A 27715-nucleotide genomic window follows, 5' to 3' on the forward strand; every position below is an offset into this window, starting at 1 on the left:
AATGAAAGATACCTTGCACTTTGGCAAGGAGGGAAAAATTGAGTCCGAGGTACGTAGGTCCGTTTAAGATTCTAGAGAAAGAATCGGGATCCTAATTATCATCTTGCATTGTCACCAAGGTAGACACAAGTGCATGATGTCTTTCACATGTCGAGGTTGAGGACGTATGAACCTAACTCAACCCACGTGCTAAATCTTGAAGAATTAGACGTGGACGACAGAGTGTCATACGTGGAAGGCTTGGTTCATATTGTGGTTCAGAACAAATTTTGTGTACCAAGATGGTCCCCTTGGTCAAAGTGGTCTAACAACACCACGGGACTAAAGAAGCAACCAGAGAAAGTGAGACAAGATGAGACGACAATACCCCTATCTTTTTGTTTAAGAATTGATAAAGGTTTAAATTCCAAGAACGAAATTTTTATAAGAGAGAAAGAGTTGTGACATTCCAGATTTTCAATCTTTTTTTTCTACTGAATAAATCGGGCATTTCATTGACACGTCTATAATGCTATTCTCAAAGCCGATCATTCGTGGGATAACTAAACTATCTGGGGAAGTCATTAAGAGATTTTAATGCAATAGACTTAAGAATTCGACCAGAAGTCGACTCCTCGACCGTGTTAACCTACAAGGGTCATTACGGCATTGTCAAAATCGATTAAACATCAGGAATAGGTCAATTCGACTAAGATGTGTGACCAAAGTGTGGGCGATTCCACCTGATTGCAAAATTTTCGTTGATCGACACTAGCCTGATTTTCTGTTATTTTGGGTATCCTATATCCGTAATTGAAATCTTGAAATTTTCACGACTATTGAGAGTCACCAATGTGTCGAGTGGGTTCATTGTGGCTCGAAGGAAATCGACCACAAGTCATTTGCATTAAAAATCTCTGAAAACTACTTGGTAGCTTAGGTCACGCTAAAAACGCGCCGAATGGAAATTAACTGTGAATTCGAGTCCATTTAGAAATTGAAGGTTCTATCATGTCATAATAAATTTTAGAAACATCAACTCAGTCTTAGAAGATTTTTCTACGACCTAGACTTTTTAGGAAAAAGTTGGTATATGACCGTTTTTGTTCAAAAAAAAGCTGAGGATAATTTTTTATCGTGAAATTTGGGACGCAAGATGGGTCAATTGACAAGGAAAAATATCGATTCGATCAATGAAGGGTTAATTGAATTTATTGAGACCAAATGAGATTGAATCGAGCAAAGATCGGTGTCCAATTAAAGAAAATGCTTCCAAATTCATGTGCCCCCATCAACCCACAACCCTTGGACCATTTCGGCCTTCTAGAAGAGTGCATGGGTGTCTCATTGTGAGCCAAGGAATGATACTCTGCCAAGGAGGAGACTTAGAGAGCAAGTGTGGAAAATCAAGGCCATGGTGGCCCCCCTCCAATCTCATCTCTATTCTCTCTCTCTCTCTCTCTCTCTCTCTCCCTCTCTCAACCGGCCAAAACCCTCTCCATCTCCCTCCTCTCACCTTGTTTGAACCCCACCAGCATCCAAGGAAGTCGACGGAGTAGCCACACCACCGCCGGACCGTTTTCCTCCTCTGTTTTCATTTTTGCCGATTTCTACTCCAGCTGACCTTTCACCAAAGATCCGAGTAAAAAGTCGACTTCCCGAATGAATCGCTGAACAAGCCACCCATCTCCATGAAGAGGACATCTAGACCGTTCATCAAGCCTGACCTCGCCCCAAATAGAGCCACCGGCTGTCCTGTACAGCCGACGCAAGCCGCCGTTCACCGGTCCGTCGATTCGCCTGGCAGCTTGCACGATTTCGCTTGTTTTGCGTTTTCTTCATGTTTTCTCCCATTCCGACCCTTCCTCCACTCATACCAACCACCAACAAGTCCCCCTCAACCCCCAGGTGTCACCGGTTGCCAACCAATCCCTCGCCGGAGTTCTGACCAAGCCCGTTCAGCTCTGTTTCTCCTCTGGTGACCAATTTTCCCCGATTCTGCAGAGGAAGTCCGAATTTGTGGCTGCTATTTTAGCCTTGGGACCACCCCGGATCATTATAGTTGAGGTCCCGAGCCTCCTTGCCATCGTCCATCAGCCGTACGCCGCCCCCAAGCCGCCAAACCTTCGCCACTCGCTGTTTCCAGACCAAACCGCCGCCGATTCCAGCTGCTTGGCTCAAGAACAGAAACCGAGGACAACAAGGTATGTGCATTGGTTGCAATGGTTGCAATGTATATAAGCGTGGTTGTTTTTGAAAATTCAGAATTTAGTCCTACTTTCCTATCCTATTGTTTTATTGTCTAGGGATTATTTACATGCTTCCACATGCATATTAAAAAGAAAGGGTCAGCGATGCGTTTTGGGACGTCGCTATTAATCGACCAAGGTGAGGGATGGGTACGTGCTTGAGGATCAGGGAATGACAGTCCCCATTCCAAAGGATAAAAATAGTTTATCCACCACTACTATCGTCGATCAGTGCTATTTTTATCGGTTGGGATGAACGAGTTTATGTAAGTAATGGATTACCACTAGTATTCACTCACAGATTCCACCCATAAACTCTCCTAAGGTCCTAGATTGGGCGATCGGGATTTTAGACCGCGATTGTGTGTTCGGTGTCATGCTAAAACTTGTAAACATGCATTTAAATTTAAACATCCAGCACTTCAATATAAACCCTCATCCATTTATACATCCTTACACCACCTGCAAAACAAAGGGTTTACAAGCACGTCTCCCCTTATAACTCCCACCTACAAGACTATTTAACATGAGGTTAGCGACTAACCTGATTTTCCACGCGACTTTGACATGCAGGCGATCCTACACGAGACATGTTAGTTAAAGCACAACAATCATTTTTAAATGGCTTCAAGTCCTCCTAATCTAGTAACTAGTCCCTAATGGAGTCTCCAAGCTTGTCGTGACCCAATCTCGCTGCCCTCAAATTCCTCATCATCATGAGGAGAGAAAAAGGAGGGTAAGGTCGGGTTTAGGGGTACTTGATCACGAGAGTTCCCTCATGACTCATGTTCCAAAAGATGTCATCACCTCGCCTTTTGGATCAAGTCTCTCGTGAGTTCCCTCCACGAGATCGCAAGCTTTCCCAACCTCATACCCCGCATGACAGCGGAGTGTCGCGATTCGTACCTACATGAGCGACACACCTTAGAAAAATGGTCGGATGTAGATATTGGATTTAATGGTACATTTACCATGGTAGCCCTCTCGATAGTACACCTCGCCCATAAAGATGGCATCACTTCATCCTTTGGGTTACTCCCATATCAAGTATGCTAAACATGGTGAGTTTCATCGAAACTCATACCACACACGGGTTTATTTATAGTCTAGTTGTTTATGACAACCTAAAAATAAGACATGAGTCACCACTAGCCTCATTTTGGGAGTCAGCTAGAAACTCAATCAAGGGTCAGGAGTGTTCTCTCGATTCCTACGCAACCAAATATCTAGGTTCGGGGACTTGGGTTACGTTAATATTTCTATTAGCACCCTTTCGGTACCTAAATAGTATGTTGTATTTTCCTAAGATGTCCATACGTTTCTTTGTACATTTTTCAGATCATTAATCCTAAACTAGGCGATCATGCGTAGTTGGTCATTTTCATTTTATTCTATTTCTTGGAAAAACAAGGAAAGAAAGCAATAAATGAAATTGAAATTGCAAGACAGTAAGTAAACAATCAAGGAAATTGATAAATCTATCATGCAATCCTAAAAATATAAAAGAGAAACACAATTAAAAAAAAAAAAAAGATGAGAGAAAGAGAGAAAAACTCGCAACTTGTCTGGTTTTATACAACAAATGAAATTTGAGACATATATCGGAAAAATGAATAGTACATGATAATGGTTGGAATAGACATTGACCTCCACCATCTTCGTACTTTCTCCATCATTGGGGTTCTAATCTAAACCTAATCTAATAAACTTATAACTAGGTGAATATAATGGAAAGAAACAAGCATACACATCAAAACAATTAAAAACAAGACATCATGTTGAGATCAATCATTTAAAATAAGTGCAATATGAAAGTCAAGTTTTGGGGCCTCAGGGTCGTCGGCCTTTGTCTTTCATGCGAAGGTCTCACTAAGACACCTGTCCAATCCATTTTGTGTGACTTATAGCAATTGTTGACCAATTGTATTCTTGCATGACCAATAACGCTACTAAGTCTCATAATCAAGCGATCTATATGATCCTAGGGTTTTCCCTCGATATCATGCATCGACCCTACTATTTATCTAAAAATCACATACATTGCAAAAAATTTAAACATGCATGTAGGTCTTTTGAACCTTGTTTTTCAACCAATCAAGTAGGAAAGTGAACTGTCGGCAGGTCACTTATTACCAAGAGCATGTACCAATCACAAACACAAGTCATTTCTAATGCATGATGGGATTATATGTTTAAAGGTTACATGTGATATTTTAAAAAACATATCTCACAATCATTCATGAAAAGTTTTGAGACACAAGGTGATGTCTCAGCTATGAAAGGTATTCAATTGCCAAGGCTAGCCCGAGGCTCGCATTAGAACTCACAAGCATCATAGGCATTTTGAATACAATTCAAACCGTGACTTTCACGATGTCAAATCATGATTTAAAAAAAAAGTTTGAAAATATTTAGGATTAAGGAATATTTAGACTATGTAACACATTTAATTGCCAAGGCTAGCCCAGGACTCGCATTAGAATTCACAAGCGTCGCAGGCATTTTGAATATGGTCCAAACTATGATTTTTCCTTAAGCCAAATCGAGCTTTAGAAAATAACCTTTTTAGGAATCGTTTTTGAAAAACATCACATGTACCAAAACATTTTTTGAAAGATGCAATTTGAAAAGGCTAGTTGTTTAACAATAAAGATCAAAGCATTTAGAATAATTTTCATGAAGATGGCATGTCCTAATTTCACACACAAACTAACCTGAAAAATATAGCTAAACAATCACAATCATGTTTATATCAGGAAATTTCAAAACAAACATGCAAGGACAGAAAAATTGAGCAATACCTAATGATAATTTGGCAATGAAAAAAATTTCTAACGTGCATGACATGATGATGAACAACTTTCGTGAAGAGATTTTTCTTAAAAAATGTACACATGATTTTACAAATATCAAACAACAAGCAACAACACATCAGAAATTTGTCCAAGCAACAGGACATTCAGCTAATGTCACGAGAATTTGTCCTATCAGAACATGTCTAAAAATCATCAAATTTACACACAACATAGCCAACATGATGACAAAAAAGTTTTATTAAGAGGCCAATTTCCGATTCCAAATAGAAAAAAATGGAACAAAAATATCAAAGGTCTGTCCAAATAGGGGTTAAAACAAGGGATCCGAATTTGATCCTCTATCCAGATTGTGATCTAGCTTTGAAAAAATGGAAAATAGTCCAAACGATGAGCGATTGGCATGAAATTAGCAGAAGTAGAAACTTCTAAGTGTTTTCTATATCTTCCTAGAAGAGCTCGAGTCCAAACTAGGTCAATTTGGTATCCTAAAATCGAGATCTCTAAAAGTTCACGCATCAGTAATTAAGAAAACAGAACATAAGCATTCATTAGAAAATCTTAAAATCACTCAAAGAATGCCCAAATAGCATGAAGGAATCACACGGGACTTAGGATTGGATGTGACGGAAAGTTTAGATAGTCATATAATCCTAAGCCAGTAGGCAAAATGTCATACAAAAATTAAATGACATTATGAGATGATTTTATGATTCCTAATGATATGATTGGGAATTCTAAATGTGACGAACACTTTTTGTGAGGCAATTTGATGTGCAAGATGAAACTCGAATGACATTACCTAAACACGTATACAAACCTTGTAACATGCGGTTCAATCATCAAGAAGGCATGATTATACGATTTGATTCTTAGATGACTCAAATAAGCATGGAAATGTGCTCATATGACAATGTATTTCAGCATTAAGTTTACAGGACAAGTATAATTTCAGCTATCCTCAAGACATGCATAAATCCTACCAAAAATCCCACAAATAGAGCATACAGTGATGAATATTTCTCATTAAGAGATCAAAACTCAATTAAGATCATATGAATCATGGCAAAAATGGCAAAACAGATCACACTATATGTCCAGCACATGTTGTTGCGGTACCTTTTACTCTAGTGCATGCAATTGATTCACATTGCCAAAATAAAAACCTTGCAAAGAATGCATCAATTGAACATATATATCATGTATTTCAACTCTCATGAAGGATTTGAGTCCAAATAGATGCATTTATGGACTTAATTTCATCAAAACATATCTCGGACTAATACTTGACAGACTAACCTATGTCCAGATCTAAGCAATTTTGACCTACCTAAACATGTCAAAAAATTGTGAAAAATAAATAAAGAACATGCACAACACCTGTACGAGAAACTTTCATGGAGGAAAGTTATTTCAGAACTCAACACAAAATCAGCACAAAAATAGCTAAAACAGAGATTTACTAAAACAGGTCTTGGACTAACACAGACAGACCAATCTATGTCCAGATTTAAGCAATTTTCACCTAGCTAATCATGTCCAAAAATTTTGAAAAAAAAATATAGAAGATGCACAACACTTGCACAAAAACTTTTATGAAGAAAATTTTTCCAGAAATTAACAAAAGAATCAGCACAAAAATAGCAAATTAGAAATCGATATGGGACATTGACCTAAGCCTAGATTTAAGTAGATCCGACCCGCTTGAACACATCCAAAAATTATGAAAAAATTACAGAAGATGCACAGCATGCTTTGGAAAAAAATTATGAAAAAAAAATTTGTCAAAAAATGATCATGAAAGTTGGCACAAAAATAACAAAGTCAAGGCGGAATCGGATCGAATCGAAAAAAAAAAAAAACCTAAACTACTGCAAAATCGATAATCTTCAGAGGTGCTTTTGGAAGACCAAACGACGTTCATTTTGGGTTTGCAACCTATCGTTTTGAAGCTTGGGATGTCTATTATCTAATCTTAAGAGGACTTGAGATGAAACAAGATTGTTTCGGACCTCGTTTTTGCCAAAACAGTAACCTATGTACAGGCCTACGAAAATTACAGATTAGGCTTAAAATCATAATCATCATTCAAATCATTAACAACTCATTACAACAATCATACTCATCAATCTTAAGCATGTAAAAGCTCCTAATCTTGAATCCTAACCCCAATCGACTAACTCAATCTCGCTTAATCGGATTTGAGTTTTGAATCGTTACCTTTTTTGCGATTTTCATCGGTTTTTATCGCGATTAGTCGGTTCAAATTGTTGGATCACGATCGGGACTCCAAGAACCTAGTTCAGGTCACTACGGATTGGATTGGGACCAATCGAACCTCTGGCTCAAGGAAAAAAAGGAAGAACCGGTCCAAAACGGACTGGCCTTGACTTGTCGGCAAAGATCAAGCCGCTGGTGAAGATCCGGCCACCAATCCGATCCCCTCTTTCCACAGCAGCGTCAAAAACTCTTGATATGGCAAATCACGAGCAGCTTGAAGGTTTGGGAGCTCCGGTGACCGCCGGTTCGAACCTAGAATGAGACCGGTCCAAGAAGCGAACCAAATCTAGAGAGAGAAATTGTGATATGTTTGTGCAACATTTTGGAGGAAGAAATGAGAGAGAGAGAGAGAGAGAGAGAGAGAGAGGCTGAGGAGAGAGCAAAATTCGTGCAAATGAACCCCCCCTTTTTGAAAATAGAATAAATTTTACTTATATACTCCCACATTAAGCGATTCTGGCCGTCGGTTCGACCCTATAGCCAAAATCTCGATCCAACGGTTAAAAATCCATTTTGAATTCTCCATTATGATCTCAAGGTGTCAGGTAATTGATCTAGTGGGTTTGATTTGCAAAAAACCAAGCCAAAATCGAGAATTGCGTCAAAATGTCTAATTAGGGGTCAATTTGCAATTCAACGAAATCCGTAGACCAATTTGTAAAATTTTGGGAACTTGAATGTATAGAAGTGAAATTGAGAGTGAAAGGGTTCCAGTAATGGTGGCGGAGGCCAAGAACTAGCCGACAAGGGCTCGAATCGGCCAATCCCACCGACGGATGGTCAAACCGGCCGGATCGGTTCGGTCTGGTTCAACCGGATTTTGACCAATTCCTTACCGGTTTGGTCAGGTTCCAGGTGTTTTGTCCACTTGGGACCCTTGTGGATCAAAAATTTATGCAATTTGACCCCTAAAGGACTTAATTGAAGGGGAATTTTATCATTTTTATGAAGAAATTGACCAATTAAGATACAATTAAACTAATCAAACCTTATGAACGTGATCTAGGGGTCTTTTATTGACCTAATTGAATGACTACCGTGGAAAAAAATGAGTCGAAACCATGAGTGCTTTGAATTGGGCCTAAAGGGCTAAAACGGTAAAATTTGCAATTCAATGGGCAAAATGGCAAATTAACTTAAATTGAACTCAATTAGTGTCACAATTGTCATATTTAATGAGCTACTCATATGTAAGATCAATTACCACATTCAAATTGACATTGAATTGAATTGCTCGAGCTTAGGTAAAAAATGGATCTAAGCCTAATATTAAAATTGGACCTAGATTTATGAAATTAAACCATAGCCATGAATGGGTCAATTCGAATTTTGTCAATTGAAGCTTAATTGTTTGACTTTCTAATGCTCTGGAGGATAAAATTCTTCAAATTGATGAGTTCTTGTGCGAATTTCAAATTGGATTTATCTTAAGAAAATGAGTAAGAAACAATTGCCCGTTCGTAAGTTATGAATGATCGATTTTGATTCCCTAATTAGGGCTCAAAACGACAATTCGTATTTTGACTTGGTAAATCGCGAGATTAAATTGCCGCGGTCGGCCGAGGTCATCGACCCTAGCCAGGGCCCGACGCCACCACCCAACCCTCCCCCTCCGTCACCCGCCCTTCCTGGCGACGGCGGGGGGGAGGCGACATGGTGGCTGAGGGCTTAGCCCTCAGTCGTCTCCCCCCATTTTATTTTATTTTTCTTTTTTTTTAATTTTAAAATTATTATTTTAAAATATTTTAATTAAATTTAATTTTAAATTTAATTTAATTAATTTTTATATTAATTATTACCACGTCACCAAAATGATGCCGTTTTTGCATTATTTGCCCACGTCATATGCAAAACGGCATCGTTTTGCACTTACTTACGTCGGAAAACGCCACGTATGTAATTTGCCGAATTTTGGCCGGATTAGCACTCAAGCCGAGTGGCCCATTTTACTTCGATTTTGTTTTAAGATACATTTCGTAAGTTACGACACTTAAGTCATTCATTTCCGCAAAGCTTACAGACTCAGAGGTCCGAGTTTTCCTAAATCTGAAAAATACTTTGATTGGACGAACAAGGGGCTTAAGCTCTTACTGAGCATTGTGTTATGGAGTCAAGTTGCCTTGACAAAGTGTTCACAGTGTGCATGTGTCAAATCCCCTTTCTTTTTTTCCCTTTTCTTTTTTTTTTTTCCTTTCTCTGTCTCTCTCCCAACTTCGGCCTCTCTTAAAGGGGCTAGCACACCCTTCTTTTTCTTGTGTCTTTTGACTTTTCAACCTTCATTTTATTTCCTTTTTTAAAAACCCAAGTGGGGCCCACCTCTTCTTTCACCTACTGAAAAGAAGTCCAACGATTGCCTATTGAATTGCATTTTTAAATTGATTAAATTAAATTTCGGAAGCCGTAGATGGAATGAAAGATGCCCCTCCGGAGTTCTCATTGGAATTGCCTACTCAAAGTCAAGATTCCATAACTTTGATCTGAGCTTCTTAGATCGAAGCAGGTGTGTATGCCTGTTCTCTTCCTCCTACGATCTCCCAGTAGTCCCGTCTGAAGAAAGACCTAGTCTTTACGATTTCTTGAGCTTCTCATTCATGGCTGGCGGCGATAATCACTCGGGGCCTCCATCCGCTAGATGGCCCAGTGTTATCCGCTACGAAGTCTTTCTCAGTTTCAGAGGAGAAGACGTTCGGAGGAGCTTTATTCAATTTCTCTACGAAAGCCTCACTGCTTCAGGGATCTATACATTTATCGATTATGATGGAATTGAGATCGGAGAAGAGATCATGCCCAAGATTTTCGAAGTTATCAGGCACTCGGAGATATGCATTCCCATCTTCTCCAAAGATTTCGCTTCCAGTAAGAGTTGTCTGAAGGAGGTAGAGAAAATGGTGGAGTGTCGCCGGACAATCATGCCTATTTTCTACGACGTCAGCCCTTCAGTCGTCGGCAAACAGCAGGAGAGTTATCAGCAGTCCTTCTGCAACCTTGCGGCTGCTGGGGTGACGTCAGCGACTAGAAACAATTGGAAGGAGGCTCTCCAGAGTGTTTCAAGAATTCGCGGATGGGAATTGGAGAAATTTAAATATGGGTAAGTCAAAATCAAGATTTCAATTTTTCTTTTGATCCAACACCAGTGATCGAGTATCAATTTAAAGCAAGAAAAAATTGAATGCGTCTTTTCTTTTGCCTGGTATATTATCCGACCAGTCTTTCCTCTTCGTATCTTACCCTTTTTTCCTTTACTCATTCGGCAGGGAGCATGAACTTATAAACGAGGTCGTTTCCACAGTCCGCCGGTTGTTGAGAAAGGATGACTTAGATGTGACAGCACATTTAGTGGGGATGGATCACCATGTGCAAGAGATGATGAAAAAAATTGGTGTTCACTATGAAGATGGACAAGTGGTTGAAGGGCAAATGCTATCGGGAAAACATGTGGTTGAGATATCGGGTCTTCCAGGAGTCGGTAAGTCAACTCTTGCGGTAATTATCTACAACAAAATCCGTCATCTCTTTGACGGTTGGAGCTTCCTTAAAGATATCCATGAAATGTTTAAGGAAAGGACACTTTTATCTCTGCAAGAAGATTTGATTGGTGATCTGCAAAAGAAAAGATGTACGCTCAGATCTTCTGCTGAAGGTACCACCCTTATCAAATACAAATTTGGAAATATGAGGGTTCTCATTATCTTAGACGATGTAAGTAATTCTGAACAAATCAAAGCCCTAGATCCAAGGTGGTTCGGTCTAGGCAGCAGGATCATTGTAATCTCTATGGAGAGCAACCTTGTCGACATCCTTGCTAATGATTGTGATGATATCCTCATTGAAAAATACGAGGTAAATCAAATGAATGATGACCATGCCTTTCAACTGTTCTGTAAGCACGCTCTTAGAGGAAAACCTCCTCAAGGGGAATTATGCTCTTTGGCAAGGGACATTAGTTTGGCTGCTGGAGGGCTTCCTTTTGTTGTTGAGGTTGTTGGTTCATTTTTATATGGAAAGTCCATAAAGTTTTGGAAGGAGGCATTGGATAGAATGGACCGAGAGCCTTTCAATAAGGAAGTCAAACGAATTCTGAAGAGAAGATATGAAGATTTAGAGGAAAATGCTCAAAAGATATTTCTTGATATAGCCTGTTTTTTTATGGGAAAGGACAAGACAATACCCTCTTACATGTGGGAAGCTTGTAAATATGATCCTTGTAAAGGAATTGAGGATCTCAATTGCAAATCTTTGGTAAGAATCAGAGAAAATGATGAACTGTGGATGCATAATCAACTAAAAGTCCTCGGGAGGCAGATTGTCAAGGAGGAGCATCCAAGTAAACCCTTCAAGCGTAGCAGGCTATGGAATCAGGAGGATATTGAGCCAGTATTGAATGAAAGGAAGGTATATTTTTAAGACAAGAAAGTTTCTTCTTTAGTTTGAATGAGAGTGCTTCTTTTGAATACTTGATTCTGTTATCAGAGATGATTGTGAATGCATTTCTATTTTATTTTCTCCTTTTACCATTTTTCAATGATTGGCAGGACGTTGCAGTTGAAGCCCTTAGTGCCACATTCGACAAACCCTGTTCATTTCCTAAACGTAGATTTTTTAATAATTTCTCGAAGCTTAGGTATCTTAAAATGAACCATGCTATTATTAAAGGATATAAGCAGAATGCAAAGAGCTCCAGAGAGGATTCTTTCCTTCGAGGGTTAAAGTGCCTTGAATGGCGAGGATGCCACAATATCTCCAGTCTACTCGCTTTACATCTGTCAAACTTGGTCGTTCTTGATCTCTCTTGGAGTACCTCCAGAAGTTGGCGGTGTTGGAGACAAATTATGAAGGTAGATGGCATACCTGTGCATCGCATCAAGTTTGACAATAGATTGTAGAAACAAGTGTTTTATATTATGCTCTTGTTTTGCAGAGGGCCAAAAAATTGAAAGTTTTGATCTTAAAAGGTTGTCATTGGCTTGCTAAATCTCCAGTTTCCTGTGCTCCCATAAATTTAGAGAGACTGGACCTGGAAGGTTGTTCTTCATTACCGGGTATTGGCAGATACATTAGCAAGCTAAGGAACTTAGTTTCTTTGAATATCAAGTTCTGCAGCTTTGTGCGAGAGTTGCCAGAAGATATGGGTTCCTTGGAAGCTTTGAAAGAACTTTACATCGATGGAACTTCAATTGAAGCTATTGATTTCCCAGAAGGTTCGTATGGGAAGCTTGAAGTTTTGAGTGCCTGCAACTGTGAATGCTTTTCTCTGTCGGATTCAATCAGTAATTTGAAATCTCTTTTGTACCTAGCTTTGGACGATACTAAAGTCAGTGAGCTCCCTTATTCCATTGGCTTGCTGGAGAATCTACAGACACTATCCCTGAAAAACTGCAGGAGCCTATGGAAACTGCCATATTCCGTTGGAAGCCTCGAGGAGCTGCAAGTCATGGATCTTTCAGACACGGTAGTTGACGAACTACCTTCATCCGTCAAGTATTTGAGAAACTTGAAAGTACTAAAGATGCCTCGCACTTTTATAAGAGAATTTCCTGGAGGCATTAAGAATCTGGAGAGGTTAGAAGAGATAGATTTCTCGGGGTGCAGATGTTTGAAAGGGAAATGCAACATTACGGGATTATGGTCTTTGCGGGTCTTGCTTCTGGAATATACTGATATTTCTCGGCTGATTGTGACGTACCGTCAATATTGTAGTCTCCAAAACGTCAGACTTGATGGCAGTGTTCGCATCTCAAAAGCTGGAACTACTGAAGGAGCGCCACATCAGTCCAACAAATGTGAGACTACGACATGGCTTCCGGGTGGTGATGATTCAGAGACTGTAGAAAGATGGCGGTCAGACAGAAGCAAGAAAGTGATCGGTGGATGAAGTTTGGCTAAAGAGGAAGTTAGCGTTCATATCTCTTTAATTCAAATTCGCAAGTGATCAGGCGTGTCAAACTTATCCTCCTGCAACAAGGACTATTAAGGGCATAACCGGGTTCCAATTTTCGCTTCCATTCTGAAATGTCTGATCTAAATTCTTCTTCTTTTTTCTTGGCCATCACACTCAGACTTTATATTGTCTTGTTTGTGTGTCAGCTTCCTGCAATTTTGCACATCTGTGTTCGTTTCGATTTGACTCAGTGAAAGTCTACACATTTCATTTGATTGATCTGCAAGACAACTTCAAGGTAGTAAGAATGAGCTTTGGTTCCTTTCTCGATCCTCTAATATCTATTCATTGCATAAGCATTGCCATTGGATTCTATTCTCCAATATGTTGAAATAGACTACAATCAAATTGATGCTTGTTTTTTATTTACTAACATTAGTAATTTCGCCGCAAAAAGTTTGCTCACCAGGTTGGCATGGTCCAGCTTAAGAATATGATCATTAGGAGACAATGAAATCTTGCTATTGTTCCTATTCTTTTGGCAATTTTAAACTAAAACGAAAAAATCGATTCTACATTCAACCATCTAACAAAAATTCTTCAAAGGCACAATATGCTTGTTCTCATGATAATTGATTTAATTTAACTAGTAAAACTACATGTGTAATAATCTAATCATAAGTCGGCATACGCTATGTCCTTCAAAAGAATATCTTGCATGAAAAATTGTGCTTACATGCACAATAGAAACGAACTAACTTTCTAACAGAGTATGTGGTCAATCTAACTAACAAAAAATTAGTGTATTTTTATTTTTCAAGATTTATAGCGTAATGTCTTCAATGACGCTTATAATGAATGTGATGGTTTTAATTATTAATGTGATGGGCCTAAGTTGGTCCGTCCGCCCACAAGTTGCCTAAGTTCCCGGCCCACAATATTAGGGCTACGTGGATAGAGATATGATGAAGTGACACGTTTCTTTTTGGAGAGGACATATATAAGGGGGAAATAAAGAGGGAGGAACACACCTTTTGAAGCAACGTACATTCCTCCTCCCTCTCTCCATCAAAAACACTTCCAAAAGAAAGAACAATAAGCAAGATGCGACACCCATCTTCCCTTCAAGGCGAATTGGCATCATCGGATCGAACAGGGCCAAATTCTCTTCCTCATATCGGTGTCGGTGCTTAATCTGTGGTTAACAAGGTACGTTCGATTCTATGATGTGCCTTAGGATTGGTGATGCATGTGTTTTTCTCGAACTCGTCTTCCGCACAAGTTTAGGGGTTCGATTTAGTATCAAATCCGGTTTCAGGGAATCAGAAATTCCCAACATTAGTATCAGAGCCGTAGTTCTTGTTTCCCGATCCTTGTTTATGTTTTTCCCGACCCCTTTCATGTTTATGGATGATTTCTTATTGATTTTTCGTGAAATTAATCGGCCGACACCGATCGGGGCGGAAACATCCCGACACCCGAGCACCGTTCATCCATTTTTTTGATTTTTTGTAAGTCGAAATCCATTTCGATGGCGTTGGATGGAAGGTCTCGTTGAGACAAGCGCGACGAGTGGCAGAACGTCTCCAAAGGCTGCCGGACGCGCCCCCATGCGCAACCGAAACGAATCGGCATTGCATGCGCCGATAAGAAGACGCAGGCGCGTGCGTCACATGCATGTGCGGGGCCAACGTGAGCACGTGCAATGCACGTGCGCAGGGGCCGCCGATGGCGCGTGCACGGCACGTGCCAGCTGACGTCATCGTGACGTCAGCTACGCATGCGTGTCGCACCTGCCGGGTCAATCCGTTCGACTCGGCCCGACTCGACCCGACGGCTCGACCCGGCTGACCTTGACCGTTGACCGTTGACCATTGACCGTTGACAAAAAAAAAAAAAAAAAAAGAAGAGAGAGGAAAAAGAATGTGTTTCTTTTTCCAATTAAGTTTATGTGGATTATATGTGATCCCTTATTTGTTCTGCATTTGTTGTAGGAACAATGCCTCCCCTTAAGTTGCGCATACCTATTCTCACAATTACCGATGAACAAAAGGAAAGACTTTCTAAATTGATAGCTGAGCTGACTGATCATCGATGGAAGAGTGGTGACTTAATTGATCACGTTCTTGAAGTCAATGGGAAAATTCAAAAGTTCACATGGAATGGTCGTCCCTTGCCACAGTATGAGATGGTACGATTTTTCATTAACACTCTTCCACTAGAATGGCAAGGAGTGTTGAATCGCACATGGGATGTCAACAAAGCCGCTTCATATAAGAAAATTGTGATAGATTTTATAGATGATTATTACTAGATTGTTACAAGGAAAAAGATCAATAAATTAAACAAAATAGGATCTTTCCCAGTTCGTGTATTGACTTGGTGTTAGCTGTATTGGCTGGTCTTTGTTTAGTGTGTTTTGTGGACATCTTATGTAATGTTTTTCTACCTAGTTATTGTTGATGTGGCAACTGATATGTTAGTTGTATTATGTGAAAGCATTATTATTCTATTAAATGTCAAATATTATTTGCTTTCTGTTATTGTTAACTGCTGTAGGTAGTTCATAGAAGTTTTTATAGCTTCATAGAATTTATTTTGCATAGACAATTATATTAATGATAGTTTTAAGTTATGATTTTTGGAGAATGATTGGAAACATAGTGACCTTTTGATTCTGAAACCTTACTTGAAATTATTCATTAATATGATGATTTTGTGCAAAGTGGAGGCATAAATGTTATGCATTAATTATTTGTGCATATATATCTGATGTGTTCATATCAATGGCTTCAGCTACAAAGAGCATAGTTGCCGAGCTGAACAAAGATGAAAACCTCAATGGCGATAACTATGAAATATGGCACATGAAAATCCAATATGTGCTGGAAGAGCAAGAAGCACTAGAAGCTCTTAACTTGACTATGGTAGAACCTGAAGAAGGAAACACTGCACAGCACAAGAGAGATAATGAAGCATTTGTTGCATGGAAAAGAAAGAACTCTCTTGCTCGCATTACGTTGCTGAGTAGCATAGAAAATGACGTCATGCAAGAGTTTAGGCGTTTTTAGAATGCCAAGAAAATGTGGGAAGCGTTGGCAGCAAGGTTTGGTCCTACTTCGGTGACTAGATTGAGACAACTCACTATTAGGTTTGACTCTTATAAGAAGCCTCATGGTCAAGCCATGAAGTAACACCTTAGAAAGATGTCAAACATGATTAATGAGCTAAAAGATGCTGGCCATGTCCTGACAGATGAACAGCAAGTGCAAACAGTGATTCGTTCATTGCCTCAGAGTTGAGAGCATATGAAGGTGCACCTGACCCATAATGAGAATATCAAAACCTTTGAGGATGCAGTGCGTCATCTCGAGCTGGAAGAGAACCGCCTCTTGACAGCTAAGCCGAAAGCTGAAATCTATCATGCTGGTTCTAGCTCACATGGAGCTTTGAGCTCCAAGCGCAAACGTCCTAACTGGTTCGATAAAGGGAAAGGCAAGGAAGCAGGTCCTTTAGGGAAGAAACCTAAGCTTAATCAACATAAAAGAGGAAAGCGTCCTCGAATGAAGAAGCTTACAAGGGTGAAGTGTTACAATTGTGACAAGAAGGGTCACTATGCTTGCGACTGTCATGAGCCAAAGAATGTATACACCTCTTGTATTTTTCATAACTTTACTTATGTGTCGAGTTCTATATTCTTAACTAAGTCTAATCATTTGTGGACTGTGGATTCAAGAGCGACAAATCATGTAGCAAAGGATAGAGAATCCTTCGTGGACTTCTGATGAGTACCAACTGGAGCTAGTGGATCTATGTGGGAAACAACTCCAGAACTGAAGTAAAAAGAATTGACACCTGCCAACTGAACATGCATGGTGGACGCACTTTATTCCTACATGATGTATTGTATGCTTCGGAGATTCGTTAGAATTTAGTGTCTGTTTTAGTGTTAGTCAAGTTAGGTTTTAATATGAACTTCCATAATAGATGTGTGGATTTGTTTTTGGATACAAATTACTATGGTTGTGGTTATTTTCTAGATGGTTTCATTGTATTAGATATTGACTATGTTAATACAAATGTTTGTTATTCCCTTCTCACGTCTCCTAATTCATATGATAATGATGTGAATGTGTGGCATGCTAGACTTGGTCATATTGGCCAACAACGTATGAATAGACTAGCCAAAGAGGGCTTGTTGGGTAACATTGAAAAAGTCGATTTGCCTATATGTGAGCACTGCCTAGTAGGGAAAACAACAAGGAAACCATTTGAAAATGGTAAAAGAGCTAAATTTCCTCTGCATCTAATCCATTCTGACGTTTGTGGAAGGCATATGGCTGTTTATTTCATCACTTTTATAGATGATTATACTCGATTCGGATATGTCTATTTTATTTCTCATAAATCTGAAGCATTAAGTTGTTTCAAAAGGTTTATGAACTTGGTAGAAAATCAATTAGACAAGAAAATAAGAGATTAAGATCCGATCGAGGTCGAGAATATTTATCTAATGAGTTTAGAAAATTATGTGATGAAAAAGGAATAGAAAGACAGTTATCTATTCCATATACTCCTTAACAAAATGGTGTTGCGGAAAGGAGAAACAGAACCTTACTGGAAATGGTTAGGTCCATGATGGCGCATGCTAACTTACCTATCACTTTTTGGAGTGATGTGTTGTTAACTACTGCCTATATACTTAATCGAGTGTCTTCCAAATCAGTTACTTCCACTCCATATGAGTTATGGATAGGTTGAAAACCGGACTTAAGTTTTCTTAAGCCATGGGGTTGTGCTACCTAACTCATGAGTCCTCTCACAAGTTTGGGAACTTGGGTCCCAAAGGAAAGAAGAGTATTTTCATAAGATACTTCGAACACTCGAAAGAGTATGTGTTCATAAGTGAGCAAGAAAGTGGGAGTATAACTGAATTTGAATCACGGGACGTCACATTCTTAGAGAATGAATTTCCTAAAAAGGGCGAAATAGGTAAAGATTACTCCCTATTTAAAACATTGGATCAAGATAATGATATTAGTGGAGTTCATCCAAGTGGGAGTAACATGAGAAGTGATAAATTTAATTCAACTCACTCTTAATTACAACCACATGATGAGATGACATCGTCATTATCTAATCCGAGTGGGAGTATAATGGGGAAAGATGTGCAAAGTATACAATCTCCCATATGGCGAACAAGTCGCAAAAGTATTCCCCGTCGACGTCTTGACATCGAAGGGGAAACTTTTATGGTTGCTCCACAAGATGAGGATGAGTCAAGAAATATTAATGAGGCTCTAACTTGCCCTAGTAAGGAAAAATGGATTCATGCAATGAAGAGGAGATTGAGTCAATGAAGTTAAACCAAGTTTGGAAATTGGTTGATCTTCCAAAAGGACGCAAAACTATTGAGAACAAGTGAGTTCTCAAAATAAAGCGTAAAGCTGATGGCTTGATAGAAATGCATAAGGCTCGCCTTGTGGTGAAGGGGTATAATTAACAGGAATGAATTGATTATGAAGAAACATTTTCTCATGTAATGAGATTTACCTTGATTCACATTATTCTTGCAATAGTGGCTAGTATGGATCTTGAGTTACATTAAATGGATGTATTCTTGCAATAGTGGCTAGTATGGATCTTGAGTTACATTAAATGGATGTAAAGATCGCTTTCCTCAATGGAGAATTAGAGGAAGAAATATATATGGAACAACCTTCTGGTTTTATAATGAAAGGCCAAGAAGAAAAGGTATGTCGACTTTTGATATCGATATATGCCCTTAAGCAGTCGCCAAGATAATGGTATATACGTTTTCATAATACCATAATGGCATATGATTTTACAATGATAGATGAGGATCATTGTATATATATCAAAAGATCCAAAGATCAATTTGTGATCATATTATATGTCGATGATATACTAATTGCTGGAAGCAATATGGAGTTTGTTAATATTGTCAAGAGTTGGTTGTCTTCCAACTTTGAGATGAAGGATATGGGTGAAGCTGCATACATTCTTGGAGTTAAGATTTCAAGAGATCATTCGAAGGGATCATTCGAAGAGATCATTATCTCTTTCGCAAGAAACATATATAAATAAGGTTCTTGAATGATTTCGTATGCAAGATTGTAAATCCATAGACACTCCAATTGCAAAAGGTGAAGGATTGAGCCATAGACTGTGTCCAAGTACTCAACAAGAGAATGAACAAATGAAACATGTTCCTTATGCTAGTACTGTTAGGAGCTTGATGTACGCTGTGATGTGTACAAGACCTAACATATGTTTTGCAGTTGGAATGATGAGTAGATACCAATCCAATCCAGGTCAAGCACATTGGAAAGCCGTTAAAAGAATACCGAGGTATTTGAAGGGAACTACTGTTTACAAGCTGAATTACCAAGGAAATGATCTGCAACTTGAAGGCTATTCAAATGCTGATTGGGTAGGAGATTTAGATGAAAGAAAATCTATCTTTAGATTTGCTTTCTTACTAAACAATGGCTTCATATCATGAAGCGGTAAAAAGCAAACGTGTATAGCATTGTTCACAATGGAAGCTGAGTTCGTGGTATTATTAGCAGCGGTACAAGAAGGAGTTTGGCTTAAGAGATTTTTGGATCATTTAGGTATTATTGAGAAAGCTGCAAATCCATTATTAGTTAACTGTGATAGCCAAGCAGTTATAGCGTACACTAAATATCCAAAATATCATGGCAAAACCAAACATATAGATATCAAGTATAACTTTGTTAAAGATATGGTTGCACGAAAGGATGTGAACTTACAGTACATATCTACGCATAAAATGGTAACAGATCCTATGACAAAGCCAATACCTATGTAAAATCTCTAGGATTGCGTAGAGTCTGATGTACTGGATTGTAATTTCCCTGAGTTGTTCACATTTATGAACTACTGTTTTTTCATTATTAATGCCTATGAATTTTTATTTGATATTTATGTATCTTAATGCTCAGTGCATTATATTAAGTTGAGAAAGTATCGGACAGATATAAGATTAGCCCACTCACACGAGTAATCGCCTCTATTTATCATGTGATAAATAAAGATGAGACGGTTTTTAAAATTATTATCTAGATGATAATCGAGAGCTCAAACTTAAAATATTCATGTCACCTTAACTAAGTGTTAAGATAAAAACATGATATGTACTATGTCTGAAAGTAAAATACCCACATATTTTACTTTATCTGTCTAAGATGCCAGATGTGAGTTCTTATGAATTTTGTGAATGAGTAGATACGTAAACTCAAGTTAGATATTAGGTATGTCTGAACTATCATCTGTATGGTATTAAAGGTATAGACATACGCTTCATGGGATAGGAGTTAAATACCGTAATACGTATTTCATACTACGTATGCATGAGACGACCAATAAGAGTGGCAAAAGTTTTATCTCAACATATGCATGAGTTCTGATGAATTTTGTGAATGAGTCTAATATACTGGATTGTAATTTCCCTGAGTTGTTCACATTTATGAACTAGTGTTTTTTCATTATATGCCTATGAATCTTTATTTGATCTTTATATATCTTAATGCTCAGTGCATTATATAAAGTTGAGAAAGTATATCGGACAGATATAAGATTAGCCCACTCACAAGGGTAATCGCATCTATTTACTATGTGATAAATAAAGATGAGACGGTTTTTAAGCTTATTATCTAGATGATAATCGAGAGCTCAAACTTAAAATATTTATGTCACCTTAACTAAGTGTTAAGATAAGGACATGATACGTACTATGTCCAAAAGTAAAATACCCCACATATTTTACTTTATCTGTCTAAGATGCCAGATGTGAGTTCTGATGAATTTTGTGAATGAGTAGATACGTAAGCTCAAGTTAAACATTGGGTATGTCTGAACTATCATCTGTACGGTATTAAAGGTGTAGATATACGCTTCATGGGATATGAGTTAAATACCACAATACGTATTTCATACTACGTATGCATGAGACGACCAATAAGAGTGGCAAAAGTTTGATCTCAACTTTCATGCCGTGTGAGATTCTTGGGGAAAAGAATTCCTCAATTTTGAGTATCCTCATGACTCTTACTTATTCTCAAGATTTCTATTTAGTGTTTACTATTTTAGGATGTTACCAATGGTCATGAGTTAATTCGATCTAATGGGACATTTCTAGAAAAGCAAACTGAACTGAGATTAAGAGTTTAAAGGAAAGAAGAAGATCGAATTTGGAGAACCACATTGTAGTTTTTGTATTCACTAGTCATCAATTATGATTATCCCATTATGACTGTCTTTGGGATAATCATAATTGTGAATACAATATATCATTGTTTAAAAGAGATCAAAAGATATATAAATGTGATCGATCGATTTAGGGTACTGCATACTAAATCTACTCAGAGTGCGATGCCCATTATGAGCTGCTATATATTCCTAACAGATGTATAGCAACGAGCTCTCAAAGTATGCTAATCGCACGGATTATTCACTGGTATGAATGTTGAAGAGAAGTAAAGAGAATCATGTTCGGCCCACCATGTGTGAGTGAGAGATGATGGTTTTAATTATTAATGTGATGGGCCTAAGTTAGCCCGTCCACCCATGTTGGGCCTAAAAGCCCGGTCCACAATATTAGAGCCCATGGATAGAGGGATATAATAAAGGGACACGTTTCTTTTTGGATAGAACGTATATAAGGGGGAAATAAAGAGGGAGGAACGCACATTTTGAAGCAACATACATTCCTCCTCCCTCTCTCCCTCAAAAACACTTCCAAAAGAAAGAACAGTAAGCAAGAGGCAACACCCATCTTCCCTTCAAGGCGAATTGGCGTCATTAGATCGAACAGGGCCAAATTCTCTTCCTCATATCGGCGTCGGTATTTAATCTGTGGCTAATAAGGTACGTTCAATTCTGTGATGTGCCTTAGGATCAGTGATGTATGTGTTTTTCCCAGGCTCGTTTTCCGTACAAGTTTAGGGGTTCGATTTAATGTCGAATCCGGTTTCAGGGAATCAGAAATTCCCAACAGAATGAAAATATCTACTATAGGATCAATATGCTGACTTTTTTAGACATTTTTAATCTTCTATAACAATATTTTTTAAGACTATATATCTAGTGATAGTTCGACTCACATTTACATATGCAAATGTCTTTTAAAAGAAAAGTTTCATCGGTTAAGTATAGTCAATCATTTCAAGTGTGAAATGATATAAGTAAGTTGCATTTGTTCATGTGATTTAAGCAATTCCATTAGTAATTGCTCAAGCACCATTTTTTGATTACTTTAGAGTCATCGAAAATCAAAGAAAAATAACTAATATTGACTTTAATTGGAAGTGTCAATGTACTTCTAAGTTATTCATCCTTCATATATTTCTTTTATATTTTAAGGGTAAGGAAATTTATAATTTAATTCACATTTTAACATCTTGTGCACCACACCGGTTGAATTCTAGTTATAGTAAAAAAAATTGATATCTATACCATACTTCTAAAAGGGAAAATTTTAAATAAAGACTGAAGTGTCTTTATTTTTTCAAAAGATAATTCAAAGTGTGCATTATTTCAAATAAAAATATAAACTAGCTATGTCAATCTAAAAAGTTTAACCTCATCGGCTTTGGTTGAGGACAGTTTCATCCAAAAATATATAATTTTTTTTTTTTCCTGTTCATCTTCTTCTTCATCTAGTTTGCTATGTTGGACACCCAAATCATCCTTGACACAATTGAAGAAAGTGAGAGCCGAGAGATAATCAGATTGGCATCTCAACAAAACCCGCGATATTGTCATTACCCATATGAGAAAGGAGTGATTTTAGGTCGATGGGGATTTGAGTTCTTGAGAGATGAGTAGATGAGGTCAAGTAGTTTGATGGGGATTTGAGTTCTTGAGAGACGAGCGGATGAGGTTGCTGTTGTGTTTCATTTTTTTTTTTTTTTTTGGTCGATCTTTTGGGTTCTCTTTGATCATGAAAGTGATTGACAAAAGGAGCCATTTTTTCATACAATTTTTTCTGGGTTGGTGTGGATGTAGTCTTCTAGAGATGAAAGGTGAAAGGGAGAGTAAATAAAAGGTGAAAGGGAGCAAGAGAGGTGGATCCTGTAATGACCCACAAAGAAGACTACTCGTCAATTTAATATGATTCTTTATGGGATAGTCTTCTTCTTTGTTGGATTGATTTCGGAGGCTTAGTGTGACATTATGAAATTCAAGCCTTTTAAGGGATGAATGAATGTAAATTTCGTAAATGCATTGTTAGTTGACCTCACTCGAAATTGATTACTTATGATATACTAACCTTAAGAGAAAATGCTAATGAAGAGAGAACTCGTGTGACTAAAGAACTTGACCTAAGAAAACGACTTGACCGTAAGACTTGCGTGAGGACGATCCTATAGATAGGCAAACTGATTACAGGGACGACTAGAAGTTAATTCGCGGACAGAATATAATAAAACAACGGGTGATTTCGTTTACTGTTATCGAACCTGCAAATGACCTTATGTCGATCCTCAGTAATTGTGCACTTTGAAATAAAAATTTATTATCTACAATTTCATGTAGTCAATGACATCCATGTGTCAAAATATCTTGAACGTGGTTTGGCATGAGTTAGTTACGCATGAATTCTCAAAGCCACCTATCAGTATGAGTTGTACCAAAATGGTATACGAGCGAAATAGACATGACATGAGAATCCAAGATTAAACTTCGAATTATCGAGAACGTCCGGGACGGACATTGGGCGATGCTACTTCAACGATCGATAGCGCCGGTTAAGCCGAGTATGGGGAAAAAAGACATACGAACCAAGGAAGTGAGCCTGTGAGGACGTGGGCTGAGCAATGCCAGAGTAAGCCTTAGGCTCAAGGTGGGACAACCACCATGATAGGCCCAAGGCAAGCAAGTGAACCCATTAGGCCCAACCCACAATTTCACTTTCCAAGCCCATTGTTTAAGCCTTGAACCATTTCAAGCCCAATCAACACGTTCCTATTCATTTCCTAGTCCATTTTTTAGGCCCGCCCATCATTTTCAGCCCAAGGGTAGATTGTGAATTTGTACAAGGTGAAAATGACTATTTTGCCCCTAGTTGTGTGGATAAGTCAAAGGAAGAGACAAAAGATGAGGTTATTTTTACATGGGGACTCGAGGCATGCTTTATTGGCCTGAAACTTGACGGCAGTTCTCCCATCGCTCTCTCTCTCCTCCTTCAGCCTCTCTAACTGGACCCCCTCTACCTTCACACTCTGTAGAAGAAATTTATCTTTGCATTGCATGTCAGGAGGAGCCTCCTGAGCTTGCATAGTAACTACTGAAGCCGGACACATTACAAAACGAAACACACTGACATACCACAATTCACCCGCCTAGCAAATCCGAGCAAAAGGGCGACACAAAATAGAGAATCCACAACAAAGAAACGAACTTGGCCACGAAATGATAGTTCCGATTACCTATTATATCACATGTCGACCGAGGCAAGACAATCCCTGTGTTCGGGCGAACACGGTATTTCTTGGGATTGGTCGTCTTCACCTAAACACACGAAGAAGATCTCAGACATCAAAACACCGCAAACAAACACACAGAAATCCAAGGGTGCGTTTGTTTGCATTTTTGTTTAAAACTTGTTCTATGGAACATGAATAGAAAAAAGTGTTTCTGCTTCGGGAACAATTTTTGAACAAAAACGCGTTTGTAAACTTGTTCCGGAATAAAAAATAAACAGAAACACGTTTGGTAAATTTGTATAATTTTTTTATTTCTTTTATATTTTCTATTTTTTTTTTTTTTTTTTCCTTTTTTTTTTTCTTTTTTTTTTTTCCTTTTTTCTTTTTTTCTTCTTTTGGCGGTCGCCGCCCTCGGCCATGGCCGGCGACCCGGCCGGCGAGGGTCGGCGGCCTCGCCTCAGCCACGCCGAGGCTCGCGCCCCGGCGAGGGTCGGCCTCGCCTTGATCCGGCGAGGCGCGGCCTAGCCGGCCATCGCCAGTGACGCCGACTCGCCCAAATCCGGCGAGGCCGAGGCTCGCCGCCGCCGGGCGAGCTCGGCCTCGCCGGATCCGGGGGCGAGATCGAGCTCGCCCGCCGACCCTCGCCCGGCTACGGCGAGCCTCGGCGCCCAGCCCTCGTCGGCCGCCGTCGCCATGGCCATGGGGCCGGCGACCGGCCAAAAGAAAAAGAAGAAGAAAATAAGAGAAAAAGAAAAAAGAAAGTATTTCTCAAATTTGTTTCGAAATAAGAACACAAATTTTGTGTTTCTTATTTCTATTTCTTTTTGTTCCCTAAAAAAAAAAAAAGGAATGTAAACGCGTCCAAACGCATTTCCTTTTTTTTTTTCAAAAAAAAAAAATGTTTAAAAACTAAAAAAAACACACAAACAAACGGGCCAAATAACCATCCCATCTGCATTCTCCCTCTCCTTTCACCTACGAAATACATTAGAGGGGCAAAACAAAATTCGAACTTGACAACCAAATCTCACGCCGCCATGCTGTTTCACAGGATCACGTTTTAAAAATTTCATCTTTTCAGGCGTAATCAAACAAATTTCCAATATTCGCAGAAAAGAACGAAGAGTACGACAAGAAATCGGAACAAGCGTTACCTTGGAAGCGACATAGCTGTCGGTTTTGTTCGACAGCTGAAGCGAACACAAGATCTGCTTCTTCAGCTCAACTAATCAAACCACACCCAAAAAAAAAAAAAAATCAAAAAGAAAAAAAAAAAAAAAGACCGTCAAAACGCGAACGACGGAATCGCGAGAATCCCAGATCGGGAAAATGGGAACCGGCCGGGAAACCGGGAAATACGCACAGGGAAACTTGAGCTCCAAGGGCTCGATGTCGAGCAGCTCGCCGGTGCTCATCTTCTCCTCCGTCGTCCTCCGCCTCCTCCTTCGTCGTCGTCGGCCGGAAAACGGCGAGGTAGCGCCGCTGCGAAAGTCGAGGGGGAGAGATCCGGGGATCTTCTCCGGAAGCAAAAAACGGCGGTGGAGGAATCGGATTTGCAATGAAATACGTATATCAAATGAAAAGGATAATATAATTATTCTTTTTAATAAGTGTTCAAGAAGTTGATTAATAACTATGTCCCTTTGACACTCGGGTATGAGTTTTTTGTCGTGGTATTAACAAATTCCCAATTTCTTAAGTCGGTTTCTTTACGAGTTGAGATGTTGGGTCTGATATCGACATGTTTTAGTCAAGAAAATATGACCGCGTGTCTATATTTGTGTGAAATTTTAATCTTTTACATTTTCAGGTTTTGAAATTAATTTTAAGGCACAAGCACCTGAAAAAAGGGATGAGAAAGACCTTCTGCCTGGGTTCCTTTTTCCTTAATCCTACATGTTGGTGTTAACTGACTTTTGTGGCATAATAATAGCAAAAACAGTAAAAGAAGAGAAATTCCGATTGAAGACAAAATAACAATGAAAAAGACAGAAAAACGTTAACAAAAATTTCCTCGGACATTCGTTTCGGGCCATTTTGCTGGAAGAGAAATTGTTTCTAAACCTCATAATTATTAAGAGCACAATGTTTCGAGAAAAACGAATAATTTAAAAAATAAGTTGATCGCTCATATCAATTACGAAAATGAATGAACGAAAAATATTTTCATCGTTCATGAAATTATTTAAATATAAATTGATATTGATAATGAAAATATTTTTATTAGTTAATTATTTTTAAAATAATATTTTTCGAATGGTTCATTTTTAACTTAACAAATCGATCATGAGAATGAAATTTGGGTTGGTATTGAATGGCACCGCCGTCCGCGACCGCAGCCCGGCGGTTGGAGAGGTGCCCATCAATTGGGCCGCTGGGCCCCACTTCTCATCAAGCAGATCGTCAGATCAGAGGGCCCACCCTTCCCACTTGCACGTCGCCGGGGGGCCCACGTTTTTGCTCTATTTCTCCATCCACCCATCATTGCAACTATAAAGACGGAAAAACAGAGAGAGAGAGAGAGAGAGCTCCACGGCACCGAATGCTCAATGTAACAATTAGGCCCAACAAGCACAAGCCCAAGACCAAGCCCAAGCCCAAGTATAGTATAGCGTATAGACTTCGGCCCGTGTAACCTATTCTCCCGTATCCTTCAGCAGCTTCAACGCGATCGAAGCATGAGGAAAAGGAGTGAAGCGGTGGCCACAAAAATCAGGGAAAGGGAAAAGGAAGTGAAGCTCGTTCACGAGATGAAAGGGGGGAAAGAGAAGACAGAAAAATTCTTATCGCATAGTCGATCTGGACACCCCGACAAGCCCGATCGATTGCGAATTACAGCACCGAATAGGTACTCAAGCCTATTATTCGTTAAATCGGAGTAATTTTCAAAGTTAGATTTTAAATTTGGAGTTAAGTGAAAGTTGAATTGTGAGGTTCGATAGAGGAGCTATTGAGCTTCAAATTTGTATGAAAATATTGGATAAAGGTTTTGTACAGCCATGAGGTTTGATGAAGATTGATTCCTAAGAACGGTTTGATCGG

The 27715-nt window shown here is 38.9% G+C and overlaps 2 protein-coding genes across 3 annotated transcripts; one reads left to right on the forward strand and one right to left on the reverse strand.

Annotated features, from left to right (window-relative positions):
- Positions 1 to 9712: 9712 nt before the first annotated feature.
- LOC120286457 (disease resistance protein RUN1-like) lies at positions 9713 to 13529 on the forward strand. 2 transcript variants are annotated; one of them, XM_039316537.1, is made up of 5 exons: positions 9713 to 10409; positions 10576 to 11713; positions 11854 to 12156; positions 12240 to 12519; positions 12616 to 13529. In XM_039316537.1, the coding sequence occupies exons 1-5, from the start codon at positions 9913 to 9915 to the stop codon at positions 13191 to 13193; spliced, it is 2796 nt and encodes a 931-aa protein (XP_039172471.1). In that variant the 5' UTR covers positions 9713 to 9912; the 3' UTR covers positions 13194 to 13529. The 2 variants fall into 2 exon arrangements, with proteins under 2 accessions (XP_039172471.1, XP_039172470.1); XM_039316536.1 differs by having other exon boundaries at positions 12240 to 13529.
- Positions 13530 to 24312: 10783 nt separating this feature from the next.
- LOC120295301 (vesicle-associated protein 1-1-like) lies at positions 24313 to 26179 on the reverse strand. Its single transcript, XM_039316319.1, has 4 exons — positions 26037 to 26179; positions 25828 to 25898; positions 24677 to 24758; positions 24313 to 24531 (listed from the first exon to the last, which is right to left on the reverse strand). The coding sequence occupies exons 1-4, from the start codon at positions 26086 to 26088 to the stop codon at positions 24326 to 24328; spliced, it is 411 nt and encodes a 136-aa protein (XP_039172253.1). The 5' UTR covers positions 26089 to 26179; the 3' UTR covers positions 24313 to 24325.
- Positions 26180 to 27715: the final 1536 nt, after the last annotated feature.

The sequence above is a fragment of the Eucalyptus grandis genome, chromosome 7, assembly GCF_016545825.1.
Source record: "Eucalyptus grandis isolate ANBG69807.140 chromosome 7, ASM1654582v1, whole genome shotgun sequence".
Classification (NCBI taxonomy): domain Eukaryota; kingdom Viridiplantae; phylum Streptophyta; class Magnoliopsida; order Myrtales; family Myrtaceae; genus Eucalyptus; species Eucalyptus grandis.